A 16,189-nucleotide genomic window follows, 5' to 3' on the forward strand; every position below is an offset into this window, starting at 1 on the left:
ACATACTCCATAACTGTGATAATTACAATAATTGCAGAATGGATATTTTGATTCTAATTGCTTAAAATTAATATAATCTATATCCTCAACATTAAATACTCTTTGTTGTATAATTGTTTCCAACCATTTAGTTTTTTCAACACCTTTTACAAATACTTTAGAATATCTCACATTAGCTTTTAAAAAAATACATAGACTCTTAAATGATATGGATCCATCATTCCAGTTCAGGTGATGATAATTTCTCATTAACCAATTTGCTTCTCTTTGATACTTTGTTGATAAACACTTAAAATTAAATGGTGGTTTTATGAGGAAATTGATGTACTCTTTAGAATTAAAAACAACTGCAACTTCTTTAGCAATAAAAATATTTCCGTTGACTTTAAATCCTTGTAAATCGATAAAAATTGTATTTACCATGTTGTATGATTTATAAGACTTTTATAACTTGTCCTCTTAATGGATTATATTCAATTATGCGATCGTGAATAAGAATACAATAAGCTGATGTCTTTTCGGGAATATTAGTATCTGTTTCAAATTCGATTTTTATATCGATTGGTCCACTGCTAACTGATTCGTTTTGATGTTGTACATCTATTACAATTATCGGAGCTTTATTTTTAAACTCTTGAGAAGTGAGTAGTGGTTTGGCATCTCTCATATAATAATAATTTTCCTGAAATCTAGCATACATATCATATAGAATCGCAAAACGCTCATTCTTAAATTTAATATTTAGATCATCATATGGATACGATTCAGAATTTAAATGTACTTTTAAATTAGTTAAATCACAATGAATGAATTTGTCTTCATGTTGAAAAGCAATCAATACAAAACGAGGACGTTCTCTATTTGAAGCTAATTTAACATTCCATATATGATTAACACCTATATTTAGTTGTGGATTAATATGACAATCCCAGCTACGAAATGCTATTGGTATAGAAGCACCACTGTTGATTGTCTTCATCATATTTAATTTACTTAAATCAGATAACTGAACGTGTGGTATTCTCCATGAAATATTTGAAATTGTCATTTTTGGTTTTTCAGTGGAAACAGATGAGTACACAAGATCAGCATCATTTTTACTACGCAAAAGAATCAACTCATGTTTACCATTTAATATAATTTTATTATAGTCTTCTGCGAATCCCAATAACATTTTCAGTGGAGCATAGAAATTAAAATATCCATTAATAAGTTTAATATCGTCAATTTTGTTCCATCCTGAATTTTCCATAGCATTACTATCCGTTGGTGATAATGAAACTAAATTTTTAATGGTGCTGGATGTTCCCAAATGTCTTGTACGATCTATCTCAATACCATTAAGCTCATAACGAATTTCATCAAAGAGATAGGCAAGAAAATTATTCTTCACTTTAAAATTGGATGAAGTAGTTATCAATTTTGTATTGTTAGCATCAGTAACGAACCCCTCTACATATATAAAACTTTCAACAGGTAAAACATATAAATCTTGATTTTGTATTGAAATTCTAATTTCATCATTACTGTTGTAAGACTGAAGATATGGTGAATAAGTATGATAATCTTTTTTTATAATATTCTCATCAGAAATCGGTTTTTCTAAAATATCTATTACAGAATTCATGTTTTTTTTAATTTAAAATTCAATAATTTGAGAAAATTTTTGTTTGCTTGAGTTAATTTTATATGTGGTAGTGATTTGTGTAATTGAGATATATTGTTGAATAATTTATTGCGATGATAAGAAATATTATTTTTTGAAATATTCTTATTGTAAATTAGCATTATTTTGTCGGTTTTAAGTGGATTCGAATTGTGATTTCCTCTCCTCGGAAGTTCACTAAATCTCCGTGTTGATCAACTACTCGTAAAGTTAGACTACTTATCTCTCGACAGTTGACTGGTAAATAAATGAGATTTCTAGGATTCTCATCTATTTTATACCCAGGAGGTACATTAAGCGCAAATTCATGTAATGTATGTGCTCTAGAATTATTCATATACGTGTTGACGACTATATTGCTTTCAATTCGTAAAACATTTACTTTAAAAATATTAACTGGAAGATCTGAGTAGTAGACTTCGTTTGCATAAAGAATTTTATTTTTAAATCCAAAAAGATTACCAATCGTGTTTGTTTTATTAAAATATATTGGATCATTAGAACTAAAAATTTTAACTTGCATTGTATTATTATTTGCTTCTATATTAATTTCATTTTTTGGACTATATCGTTTATATTGTTCTTTAATATAATCAACTATATCATTTAATTCATACGATCCAATTGGAATTTCAATTACATATTCACCAATATGAAACAAATTATTATAAACATCTACATTAGGAATACTATTGTATGAATGAAAATCAGTTAGAGCGCACTCATATTCACTATCCAAATCAATTCTAGGAAAATAATTGGCTGTTAACTCAGATGAGTTAGAGCTAAGAGTTAATGTTATTGACATTATGCCAGCTGGATTGTAAATAAAACAAATCTGGTATAATGTTGCTTTATTAAAAGGTTTTATTTATTTTATTATAAATAAGATTAAATACATTCATAATTTTTCTTATAATTATAGTATTTCATTTTTATTAATCCAAGAGTTATGTTGATTTGAAAATCCCAACCATTTTACATACGCCTTTTCTCCTTTAGTTCTTAGAATCTTTTCAACAAGGTACGTATCCGGAAATTGAGTTTTACAAAGTTCCTCACCATAGAATCCGCCTTCTATTGAATTTCCACGATAGTCTTCTAATATATATGTTTTATGATATATATTTTTTACTGTTATTATTTTGAAAATTTCTGTTGTCCAGTTTGGTGTATACCCTTTTTCAAAAATATGCTTATATTTACTAATGCGGACATAATTTCCAACAGTAAATTTAGATGTTTTATATATCTTCAAATGGTTGTATATTGTATTTAACAATTTTTTCTCGTTTATAGAATTCACTTCAATGGGGGCCATTTTGATGGTTCGATGAAATTTTTTGTTATATCTATTAATCAATTCTTTGTAAATGTCGAGCCAATAATATGAACCGTTAAAACTAAATTCTTTCCACATCATTCCTTTTAATGTTCGATTAAATCGTTCTATTATTGACGCTTTCATTACACTAAATGTTGAGTAGTGATTTATCTTATGTTTATCCATTAGTTTTTGAAAGTGTTTATTAAAGAATTCTTTACCATCGTCTGTCTGTAAATTTTTTGGAATCCGACCTAATTTAAAAATATATTCCATTGCTTGGAATACTTCAAGAGCAGTTTTTGTTTTAAGTGGTGCGGCCCATGCATATTTTGAGAATGTATCAATTACAGTTAACAAATATCGATAACTTTTATTATATGTAGAATAATTTCCCATTTCAACTAAATCAGCTTGCCAAAGATCGTCTAATCCTTTCATCACAACTCTTCGACGAGTGAAATTTTTTCGAGCTTGTTTATGTAGTTCATTTACTAAGTCTCTTTTTGTAAGCATTATTTAATCTTTATTGAAAACAATTTCGTATGGATTGTTATCTACTGATGTACTTTCACCTATTGTGATGTGTTCTAAATTATTATGTGTATAAATGATTTCTTTTAATATTTTGATTTGTTCTTCAAAATATAACTGTATATTTAAAATTACATCTTGAATTTCATTAATATTCTTTCCTAAATGGTTCATTATTTCCTTTTGTGCCTTTTCAATCTGAGATTGCAAAAACATTTTATTAACAACATCATTCTCTTCTAAAGCATTTGCAACATTTCTAATTCTTTTGCTTTGAACGTCAATGTTGTTGTCCATATCTATAAAGAACCCCAACAATTTATGTGCATTTTTCATTGAAATTATATCACTTCTGTCATTAAGGTAGTGTCCAAATTTATCAATAGACATAGTTTGTTCATATAGTAATGTTATTCAATAATGTTAGCTTCATATAATTCTTCAATGATTGATACAATTTCGTTATTATGATTGCTATGACCTGCTGCTTGTGATGCTAGCAATAGTTTAAGTCGATCTACTAACTCATTTGGATCATCCCAGTATATATAGTTGGGTCTATGTATGTTTAAGTTCATGATTCCATTTCCTAAATAATTATCTGTTGTTGTTGTAATTGGTGATGGTAATATTAAGGATTTGTTTGAAGGTTTTTCTTTAAATAATTTGCCAATAATGTGTTTGTATTTATAGGCTTTCGTGCCCTTTATTTGACCATCAGATCTATAATCTCTTTTATACGCGTTAGTATTAATCAGAATCTTTTTATAAATTTCTAATTCTGATTTATCGTAGTTCTTAGGTGTTTTATGAAACATTAATGAAAATAAACCTGGTGTAAGGGCCCATATTTGATTACCAATTTGAATTTTATCTTCATTAAATTTGATTTTACTATCACCAAATTTCCACTCATTATTATCATCTTTATGTGGGCCATAGAGATTGTCTAACTGATTATTTTTTTCCAAATGTAATAAATCCATATCACTATTTAAATTTTCAGTTTCTGATTGAGAGTAAAAATCATCATCATCATCCTGATCAACTGAGTGGGTTGTATTTAATAATGTATCTTCAACAAGTTTCTTTGGAGTACTTGTATCCACATTCATCAGAAATTTGTTAGACATAAGACTTGTATTATTTATGATTTCATTTTTAATTTCTTTTCTTTCGGTTTTAGGGATATTTCTAACAATGTTAGATTTATTAATGAAATTATTCAAAGGTTCTGTTATGGTTTTAAATGTATCTTTTAGTTGTTTATTCGCATCTACTTCACCAATTTTAATACTACGAAACTTTTTCTTTAATACATTTCTGGTTTTTATCAACTCCTTTAAAACTTTTTCATTCATTTTTGTGTTTTTTTTTATAGTTATTTGGTTTAGATATTACTAAATTATGTTTCAGATATTAGATTAGCTATACGATCAGATCAGTTTAGTGGATTAGAAAATAAATCAGATAATCAGGTATCAGATATCAGGGTAGACAATTTTAGATAACAAATATCAGATAGTAAGGATTTATTATGATTTATCTGATAAAGATATTAGTAATGTTGTATATTGTTCAAACGTTACTGTTATACTAATATCAATATACAATTTATAATAATTTATATTGTTATAAAATAATTAAACAGCTTTCGATAGCGTCCGTTATTCAATTCGTCATCTTTATTAATCACCAAAAATCCATATTTATCCTTCCAACATTCTCGACAAATTTCATGAAACTTTTCAAAACTCATATCGCCAGCCACATGATCGCTATAAACATGTCTCATATTCATTTCATCTTGTTTAAACATTATAATCATATTAGCATTATCTCTAACTAAATGTTTTGGAATTCTTGTATATGTTTGACATAAATAGAATGAGTCAACATTTTTATGTCGACCCATACAGAAATATTCGCATATATTATTCTGTTTTTCACATGCAACATCATCAAATATCATAATTGAGTTTCTTTTTGCTTTATCTAGCGATATTACCGATTCATTATCTGAAAATGTAAAATAACCCATTCCTTTAATTGATGATATAAGACTCTTCAAATAGTTATATTTTGGTTGATCTAATGATTTCGAGTATAAATAGATATTTTCAAATTTAACCCCGTTAGGACTTTCTAATAATCCAATCATAACATTAGTCTTTCCACAATTCGAAGGACCAACTATCAGTGCACGAATAGAATTCGGTAATAAAAAACTATGTTTTATTTCTGAATTGATATTCGCTGAAGAATCTATATTGCGAATTAAAATACTTTTATGTTGTTTAACTAAACGCATCTTTACAACTGAATGCAATAACTCATAATAACTTTTTTCTTATAGAATATAATAATAATAACATGGTAATACACTATAAGAATTACGTTAATTGTAAAAGAGCTGTCATTGGGAGAGGTTTAGTAGATAAATTAATAAACAATCTACCTATTGAACTACATTTTCCTGGATATCAATACTGTGGTCCTGGTACAAAACTACAAAAACGTTTAAATCAATTTGATCCAGGAATAAATTTATTAGATGCTGCTTGCAAAGATCACGATATAGCATATTCCAAAAGTAAAGATATAAATATAAGACATCAAGCAGATAAAATTCTTGAAAATAAAGCTTGGGATCGAGTTATTTCAAAAGATAGCAGTCTTGGAGAAAAATCATTTGCATATTTGACCGCTAACATAATGAAAGCTAAAACTAAATTTGGTATGGGGATAGAGAAAAGGTTAATAAACAAATCTAATGGAAGAAAACTTTTCAATACAACAATTAAAACGGCAACAAAAATTTTAAATAAGGAAAAACCCCAAGATATAAATTCTGCTATTAAGATTGCCCGCAAAATCGTAAAAAAATCATTTAAGGGAAAAAAGTCACAAGTTGTAATACCGCGAGTAATAAATGTACCCAAAATTGGAGGGTTTTTACCTTTAATACCCATTTTGACTGCTCTGGGAGCAATTGGTAGTCTATCGGCTGGAGGTGCTGCCATAGCTAAAGCTGTAAATGCTGCAAAAAATGCTAAAACTCAACTTGATGAAGCGATTAGACATAATAAAACGATGGAAGCTGTTGCAATGGGGAAAGGTTTATACCTCAGACCATATAAAAAAGGATATGGATTAGTTTGTGAAGAAAAATCAAAAAACTTGTAAAGATGCTACCTAAGAGACCATTAAGCGATGTTGACCTGAAAATGTTTGCATCAAATATTCCAAATTTTAGAGGAGTTTTTATGTTAGACTCACTACCAAAACGCTCAAGAAAATCAGAATGTGGAATAGTTAATTTAGATTCTATAACCGGAACTGGAACACATTGGGTGGCATATTATAAAGATAAACTACAAAAGGAATATTTCGACAGCTTTGGAAATTTACAACCTCCATTGGAATTAGTCGAATATTTGGGGAAAAATATTAAATATAACTACAATCGTCATCAGAATTATGATTCATTTAATTGTGGACACTTATGTCTTGAATTTTTATATCAAATATCTGAAAAGAATAAATAAAGTACAATCTCCTTTTTAATTGAATAATTTTTTATTGTTTTTCTTTATTAATAATATAGTATAAGAAGAAACTAATTTGTTTTTTCAATAAATATATATTTGTATGTTTTAGGTATATTTGAGATTTTATATATATTCAAGGTTAATATATATATATTAATCTTGAATGTGAACAACTATTTAGCTCTAATCCATTAATACATCAATTATAAAATGACCCCATGCAATAGTGTCTATTTTATTATCACAAATGTATCTTTTTTCATCCATACAACTTAAAGATATTTTATTAATTAATGTTGTATATAAAGTATGTAGTTTAGACTTAAATGTATACATGTTAGAATAATAAATTTGTTGGTTATATAAACAATTTTTATAATCAGATAAACTTAACTTTCTACAAACATTACTTTTTACTCATTTTGCTTTTTTTACTTCCCTCATATCTTCAGTAATAAAGGAGTACATTTTTGATCTCAAGCCAATGAATTCTCTCATTATAATTCCATTGTTTTCATCTTTCATCAATCCTAATATTTTTTTATTTTTTTGAGGAATATTGAATTTATTATCTATTGCATATTCAGATGTATCAAATTTATCGTCAATGTCATTGTAGATATCTTTATAAAAATCATCAGTATGAATAGTATAAATAAATGAATCTGTGTCCATATAATTAAGTTCAATATTAGATTCATATTTAGGTAGCATGTAATCATAATGGAAATTATACATTTTCCACTTTGAAAGTTCTAAAATACAAAATCCAAGGTAAATGGGTTTATTGTAAAGGGAATGAGTTTTATTTAATTCTACTGCAATCATGTTTTCCTCAAAAACACTCATGGAGTTGAATTCTGGTTTAGAAATTAGTGCACGAGCTCCTAACCTTCTTTTATTAGTATTTTCCCAAGAGTTTGCAATTTTTATGATCTTGCGTTTGTCAACGTTTTCCATGGTTTTTCCATATATAGCATTATTTAATAACTTAAAGAAATTTTTCTCGAATGTATTTTTAGCATTGGTTCTATGTAAGGTATTTAAAGATATATATTTTTTTAACCAGTCGGACTGTTTAAATTTTAGTATTCTATGAATTTTTTTTAATTTCAAGCCATGTTTAAGACAATGCTGTAAATTTGTATAGTAAATAACATATTTATTTTTATCAGTTAAATCAGAAACTAATTTTGATTCTTTGGCATTCGGAGGGATTTTATTTTCGCAACAAAATGGTAGATAGTTGTGATTATCATGAATCTCTATAGGATATATCAAATCAACTTCTAGAATATAACCAATAGTTGAGTCATCAGGAATTAAATTTATTGAGAAATTGTCTATATCACTAAGCCACTCAAAATTACTTTCTGGCAAATACTGTGACATAGCCCATCCGTACAAATTGTTTGCATCTAGATACATTAAATATTTGGATGGCAGATTTCGATTGTAATCTACCATATATTTATTATTAGCTACAGAATGTCTCTTTGAACATTGAACAATTCCTCCCCTTATTCCCTTTTGAATAAAAGTTATCATGTCAATATCCATTAAGAGTTCTAATTCTATTTTGGTTATTTTTAGCATGGCATCCCATGAAAACCCAGGTGCTGTATAATAGTGACAGGGATCAAGTTTATAAATATTTTTGCATAGCAATCTAAAATTTTCAAAAACGTCTGTTAACAGTAGTACATCGGTTTTCAGATAAAGCATAAGGTAATCCTCTAATGATTTACAATCGAATTCTTTCCAAACTTCTTTAGCATGATTGTAATCATCAATAGAACATTCAGACTCAGTTAATATATTAAAAAAATCCTCTCTCTTTGGTAAATTACATTCTTTAAGCTTATCAGTACTATTTAAATAATTATATGGAAAAACTCCTTTCCTCATTAGTAATGAAAACTGTTTTATATCTGGAAATATTGATTTAATTGTTATAAAGTCAGTTTTAGACAAATTATTTGCTAATGAGTCCAGACTTGATGACATAAATCTAAACGAATCTAAAAATCGAATTTCTATATTTTCATTTTCCGCTCTAATAGTTTTTGATAGAGATATGTACAACTCTTTATTAAGTGGGATAATATTTATTGGACCATTATCAATTAAATTAAGTTCCTTTATGAATAAATGACAATCATAAGAAGAAAAGTTATGAAATATAACAGGAAAAAATTTTGGAATTTGATAATTTAAATTACATATGTTGTGTGCTGGTCCTCTATATTTTCCACTTAAATGACAATGATCTTTTACCTTCAATTCATTGATGAAAGGAGATCCACAAATATGACATAGATTATCATTTTCAAAATTTCTTTGTTCCTCTTCATTCAAAGGAATCATTGGCTTGATATCTTTCAAAAAATTTGTGTGCAAATACTCTACATCCTTAAATAATTCTGTTATAAATAATTTGGGTGAATTCAACCCTTTAAAAGATTTTAATTTATCTAAGTTCTTATCAAAACTACATTTAATAAAGTATGAAAAAGCATAAGGTATATGTTTGTTTATGAATGTTGTTGACGAAATATTAGGATCTGGAATGGATGTATCAATATTTTGAAATATACATTCGGAATCCGCATAAATAACAAATGGTACATCTATTGCTTTTCCATGATTATTAAATTTTAGTGTAGACTTATCTTCATTAGGCAGATATACTACTCGTTTGTTGCACTCCGTTATATGTTTAGATAGTATATATTCCTTCGTAAAATGTTGTAGACAAAAGTTACAAACAAAATTTTTTCCTTTATGTTTGCTGGTTTGTTTTCTAATTAATCTGTTTTTAAGAAATAAAATTATTTAAGTATTTTTATAAAATTCGATAGTTTTCATATTATTATACCTTGAAATATTTTTTATCCATACGTAATGTGCTGTAGTTGATGAATTAGTTTCCTTTTGAAGAAACAGAAGATTAATATGTTGTGTCTTAATCTCTTTAGTTTTATATATGGTCCAATTATAATGTTTTTTTCTTCATCGTATCCAAAGACGTTTGTGCTTATCCATTCGTTGAGATTTTCAAAAAGCTCAACATGTTTTATTTGTAATGGAAAGCATAAACCTTCAAAGTTTAATGTGGTTTCGCCAATAATAATTTTTGTTGAATGTATATCCACTGGATAAGATGATGTCCTCTCAGCACTTATGGTAAAATTATATATTGCTGAAACTATTGCCCATTTAAAACAAAATTCATCATTGTTTCTTATGTTGATACAAGCTTTTTTTAATGATAACATTTTCGGGGTAGGAATATATGTTGAACCCTTTAGTGGTTGATACTTATTTAAGTTTATTTCTGCTCTTAATATTTGAATCAAGGTCCAACCACTATCCCTTTCTTGAAATTCCTCCATCTTTGTTGAGATGCTTGTAATTTTTTCCAAAAACACATTGCTGAAATCCTCAATTGAGAATATAGTTATCATTTCTGATTGAAATGTTTTTACTTCAATCATAGTGTCATCTAAGTTATCCAAATTAGGCTTAACATATAATGCGAAAAGCTCAATATTGAATTTCATAGCATTATATAAAGAAATCCACAAAGTCATCTCCTCTTTTAACGCGACACACGCTCTCTTTAAGAAATCTTCCGGAATGAGACATCCTTCATCTGTGTTTTCAAAAGATAGAGTTTGAATTCGTCTTTTAAAAGCACTATTTTTTCTTTTAATTCCAATACATGGAGAAGGAAAATTTGTAAGACTTCTTGAAGAGTTAGCATGCACTCTTTCATGTGAAAATAAATTTGTTTCGCTAGCGAATTTCTTTCCACATTCAATGCAATTAAACTTGTTTTCCATATTGTTTTTATTTATTTTTTGGTTAGATGTTATACACTTCAACAATGTTTGTATACTAAATAAACCCTTGATTTTGAATAACAAATTTATATTATTCTAGAATCTACTTTAGAAAATGTAAAGAAAAATTTATTGTAAACATTTGAATAAAAATTTAATTTGAAAATATTTTTTTGAGTGTTTATGTTTAAGTGTGTTTGTGTAGTCGACTACAGCTAGTTCAGTTTTATGTATACATTATATAATAATAGAAAAAAAAAAAAACACACAGCTGACATTTTTTTTATTGGTTTTGTAATTTGATACATTGTAAAGAAAAATATATATTTATCCCAATTCATAACAAAAATTATTCTCCCATACAGATTCTAAACACAAAATTTATAATCCCAAATTCAATTTTATATCCCAAACTATATTTTATATGAGAGAAAAATTTTTTTTCTTATGGAAAAAATACATAAAGTAGGCACAGAAATCAAACAAAATACACTCCCATAGAGATTGTAAATTTCAAATTTACTATCCCAAAATCAATTTTATATGGGTGAAAAAATTTCTAATTATTCTCCCATACAGATACTAAACACAAAATTTATTATCCCAAACTCAATTTTATATGAGAAAAAAAAAAATTCTCTGTGTTAGTATCCCCATTTTACTACTACTTGGGACATTTGTCGAAAAATGTCCGATATACCCGCATATATATCAGGTACTATAATTTTGGGACAGTTTTCGAAAAATGTCCGATATACCCGCATATATATCGGGTACTATTTTAGCTAGCTACTTAAGTTATACCTTATTAGAAAGCTACAATCTCAAGCAATCCAAATATATATCGGGTACTGTTTTAGCTAGCTACTTAAGTTATACCTTATTAGAAAACTACAATCTCAAGCAATCCAAATATAAAAAAATTTGGCTTCCTAGCTCTTTAGGGACATCCAAAATTGCGATTTATATGAAGTCATTAAAAACTGGGATAATTTTGGGACATTTTTCGAAAAATGTCCGATATACCCGCATATATATCAGGTACTATTAATCCTAGCTACTTAAGTTATACCTTATTAGAAAGCTACATTCTCATGCAATCCAAATATAAACAAATTTAGCTTCCTAGCTCTTTAGGGACATCCAAAATTGCGATTTATATGAAGTCGTTAAAAACTGGGGTAATTTTGGGACATTTTTCGAAAAATGTCCGATATACCCGCATATATATCAGGTACTGTTAATCCTAGCTACTTAAGTTATACCAAATATAAAAAAATTTGGCTTCCTAGCTCTTTAGGGACATCCAAAATTGCGATTTATATGAAGTCGTTAAAAACTGGGGTAATTTGGGACATTTTTCGAAAAATGTCTGATATACCCGCATATATATCGGGTACTATTTATCCTAGCTACTTAAGTTATACCTTATTAGAAAACTACAATCTCAAGCAATCCAAATATAAACAAATTTAGCTTCCTAGCTCTTTAGGGACATCCAAAATTGCGATTTATATGAAGTCGTTAAAAACTGGGGTAATTTTGGGACATTTGTCGAAAAATGTCCGATATACCCGCATATATATCAGGTACTATAATTTTGGGACAGTTTTCGAAAAATGTCCGATATATCCGCATATATATCGGGTACTATTTTAGCTAGCTACTTAAGTTATACCTTATTAGAAAGCTACAATCTCATATATATCGGGTACTATTTATCCTAGCTACTTAAGTTATACCTTATTAGAAAACTACAATCTCAAGCAATCCAAATATAAACAAATTTAGCTTCCTAGCTCTTTAGGGACATCCAAAATTGCGATTTATATGAAGTCGTTAAAAACTGGGGTAATTTTGGGACATTTGTCGAAAAATGTCCGATATACCCGCATATATATCAGGTACTATTAATCCTAGCTACTTAAGTTATACCTTATTAGAAAGCTACATTCTCATGCAATCCAAATATAAACAAATTTAGCTTCCTAGCTCTTTAGGGGCATCCAAAATTGCGATTTATATGAAGTCATTAAAAACTGGGGTAATTTTGGGACATTTTTCGAAAAATGTCCGATATACCCGCATATATATCAGGTACTATTAATCCTAGCTACTTAAGTTATACCTTATTAGAAAGCTACATTCTCATGCAATCCAAATATAAACAAATTTAGCTTCCTAGCTCTTTAGGGGCCTCCAAAATTGCGATTTATATGAAGTCGTTAAAAGCTTGGGTAATTTTGGGACAGTTTTCGAAAAATGTCCGATATACCCGCATATATATCGGGTACTGTTTTAGCTAGCTACTTAAGTTATACCTTATTAGAAAACTACAATCTCGAGCAATCCAAATATAAAAAAAATTGGCTTCCTAGCTCTTTAGGGACATCCAAAATTGCGATTTATATGAAGTCGTTAAAAACTGGGGTAATTTTGGGACATTTTTCGAAAAATGTCCGATATACCCGCATATATATCAGGTACTATTAATCCTAGCTACTTAAGTTATACCTTATTAGAAAGCTACATTCTCATGCAATCCAAATATAAACAAATTTAGCTTCCTAGCTCTTTAGGGGCCTCCAAAATTGCGATTTATATGAAGTCGTTAAAAACTGGGGTAATTTGGGACATTTTTCGAAAAATGTCTGATATACCCGCATATATATCGGGTACTATTTTAGCTAGCTACTTAAGTTATACCTTATTAGAAAGCTACAATCTCATATATATCAGGTACTATTAATCCTAGCTACTTAAGTTATACCTTATTAGAAAGCTACATTCTCATGCAATCCAAATATAAACAAATTTAGCTTCCTAGCTCTTTAGGGGCCTCCAAAATTGCGATTTATATGAAGTCGTTAAAAACTGGGGTAATTTGGGACATTTTTCGAAAAATGTCTGATATACCCGCATATATATCGGGTACTATTTTAGCTAGCTACTTAAGTTATACCTTATTAGAAAGCTACAATCTCATATATATCAGGTACTATTAATCCTAGCTACTTAAGTTATACCTTATTAGAAAGCTACATTCTCATGCAATCCAAATATAAACAAATTTAGCTTCCTAGCTCTTTAGGGGCCTCCAAAATTGCGATTTATATGAAGTCGTTAAAAACTGGGGTAATTTGGGACATTTTTCGAAAAATGTCTGATATACCCGCATATATATCGGGTACTATTTTAGCTAGCTACTTAAGTTATACCTTATTAGAAAGCTACAATCTCATATATATCGGGTACTATTTATCCTAGCTACTTAAGTTATACCTTATTAGAAAACTACAATCTCAAGCAATCCAAATATAAACAAATTTAGCTTCCTAGCTCTTTAGGGACATCCAAAATTGCGATTTATATGAAGTCGTTAAAAACTGGGGTAATTTTGGGACATTTGTCGAAAAATGTCCGATATACCCGCATATATATAAGGTACTATTAATCCTAGCTACTTAAGTTATACCTTATTAGAAAGCTACATTCTCATGCAATCCAAATATAAACAAATTTAGCTTCCTAGCTCTTTAGGGGCCTCCAAAATTGCGATTTATATGAAGTCGTTAAAAACTGGGGTAATTGGGACATTTTTCGAAAAATGTCTGATATACCCGCATATATATCGGGTACTATTTATCCTAGCTACGTTCTCATGCAATCCAAATATAAACAAATTTAGCTTCCTAGCTCTTTAGGGACATCCAAAATTGCGATTTATATGAAGTCGTTAAAAACTGGGGTAATTTTGGGACATTTTTCGAAAAATGTCCGATATACCCGCATATATATCAGGTACTATTAATCCTAGCTACTTAAGTTATACCTTATTAGAAATCTACATTCTCATGCAATCCAAATATAAACAAATTTAGCTTCCTAGATCTTTAGGGACATCCAAAATTGCGATTTATATGAAGTCGTTATAGGAAGTCAAATATAAACAAATTTAGCTTCCTAGCTCTTTAGGGGCCTCCAAAATTGCGATTTATATGAAGTCGTTAAAAACTGGGGTAATTTGGGACATTTTTCGAAAAATATCTGATATACCCGCATATATATCGGGTACTATTTATCGTAGCTACTTAAGTTATACCTTATTAGAAAGCTACGTTCTCATGCAATCCAAATATAAACAAATTTAGCTTTCTAGATCTTTAGGGACATCCAAAATTGCGATTTATATGAAGTCGTTAAAAACTGGGGTAATTTTGGGACATTTTTCGAAAAATGTCCGATATACCCGCATATATATCAGGTACTATTAATCCTAGCTACTTAAGTTATACCTTATTAGAAAGCTACATTCTCATGCAATCCAAATATAAACAAATTTAGCTTCCTAGCTCTTTAGGGGCCTCCAAAATTGCGATTTATATGAAGTCGTTAAAAGCTTGGGTAATTTTGGGACAGTTTTCGAAAAATGTCCGATATACCCGCATATATATCGGGTACTGTTTTAGCTAGCTACTTAAGTTATACCTTATTAGAAAACTACAATCTCGAGCAATCCAAATATAAAAAAAATTGGCTTCCTAGCTCTTTAGGGACATCCAAAATTGCGATTTATATGAAGTCGTTAAAAACTGGGGTAATTTTGGGACATTTTTCGAAAAATGTCCGATATACCCGCATATATATCAGGTACTATTAATCCTAGCTACTTAAGTTATACCTTATTAGAAAGCTACATTCTCATGCAATCCAAATATAAACAAATTTAGCTTCCTAGCTCTTTAGGGGCCTCCAAAATTGCGATTTATATGAAGTCGTTAAAAACTGGGGTAATTTGGGACATTTTTCGAAAAATGTCTGATATACCCGCATATATATCGGGTACTATTTTAGCTAGCTACTTAAGTTATACCTTATTAGAAAGCTACAATCTCATATATATCAGGTACTATTAATCCTAGCTACTTAAGTTATACCTTATTAGAAAGCTACATTCTCATGCAATCCAAATATAAACAAATTTAGCTTCCTAGCTCTTTAGGGGCCTCCAAAATTGCGATTTATATGAAGTCGTTAAAAACTGGGGTAATTTGGGACATTTTTCGAAAAATGTCTGATATACCCGCATATATATCGGGTACTATTTTAGCTAGCTACTTAAGTTATACCTTATTAGAAAGCTACAATCTCATATATATCAGGTACTATTAATCCTAGCTACTTAAGTTATACCTTATTAGAAAGCTACATTCTCATGCAATCCAAATATAAACAAATTTAGCTTCCTAGCTCTTTAGGGGCCTCCAAA

The 16,189-nt window shown here is 28.8% G+C and overlaps 1 protein-coding gene across 1 annotated transcript; it reads right to left on the reverse strand.

Moving 5' to 3' along the window:
* Nucleotides 1–433: 433 nt before the first annotated feature.
* LOC135950654 (uncharacterized) lies at nucleotides 434–1,627 on the reverse strand. The gene has a single exon (XM_065500185.1). It carries the CDS (start codon nucleotides 1,625–1,627, stop codon nucleotides 434–436), a length of 1,194 nt encoding a protein of 397 aa, XP_065356257.1.
* Nucleotides 1,628–16,189: the final 14,562 nt, after the last annotated feature.

This window comes from Calliphora vicina, chromosome 2, assembly GCF_958450345.1.
Source record: "Calliphora vicina chromosome 2, idCalVici1.1, whole genome shotgun sequence".
In the NCBI taxonomy this organism is placed as follows: Eukaryota; Metazoa; Arthropoda; class Insecta; order Diptera; family Calliphoridae; genus Calliphora; species Calliphora vicina.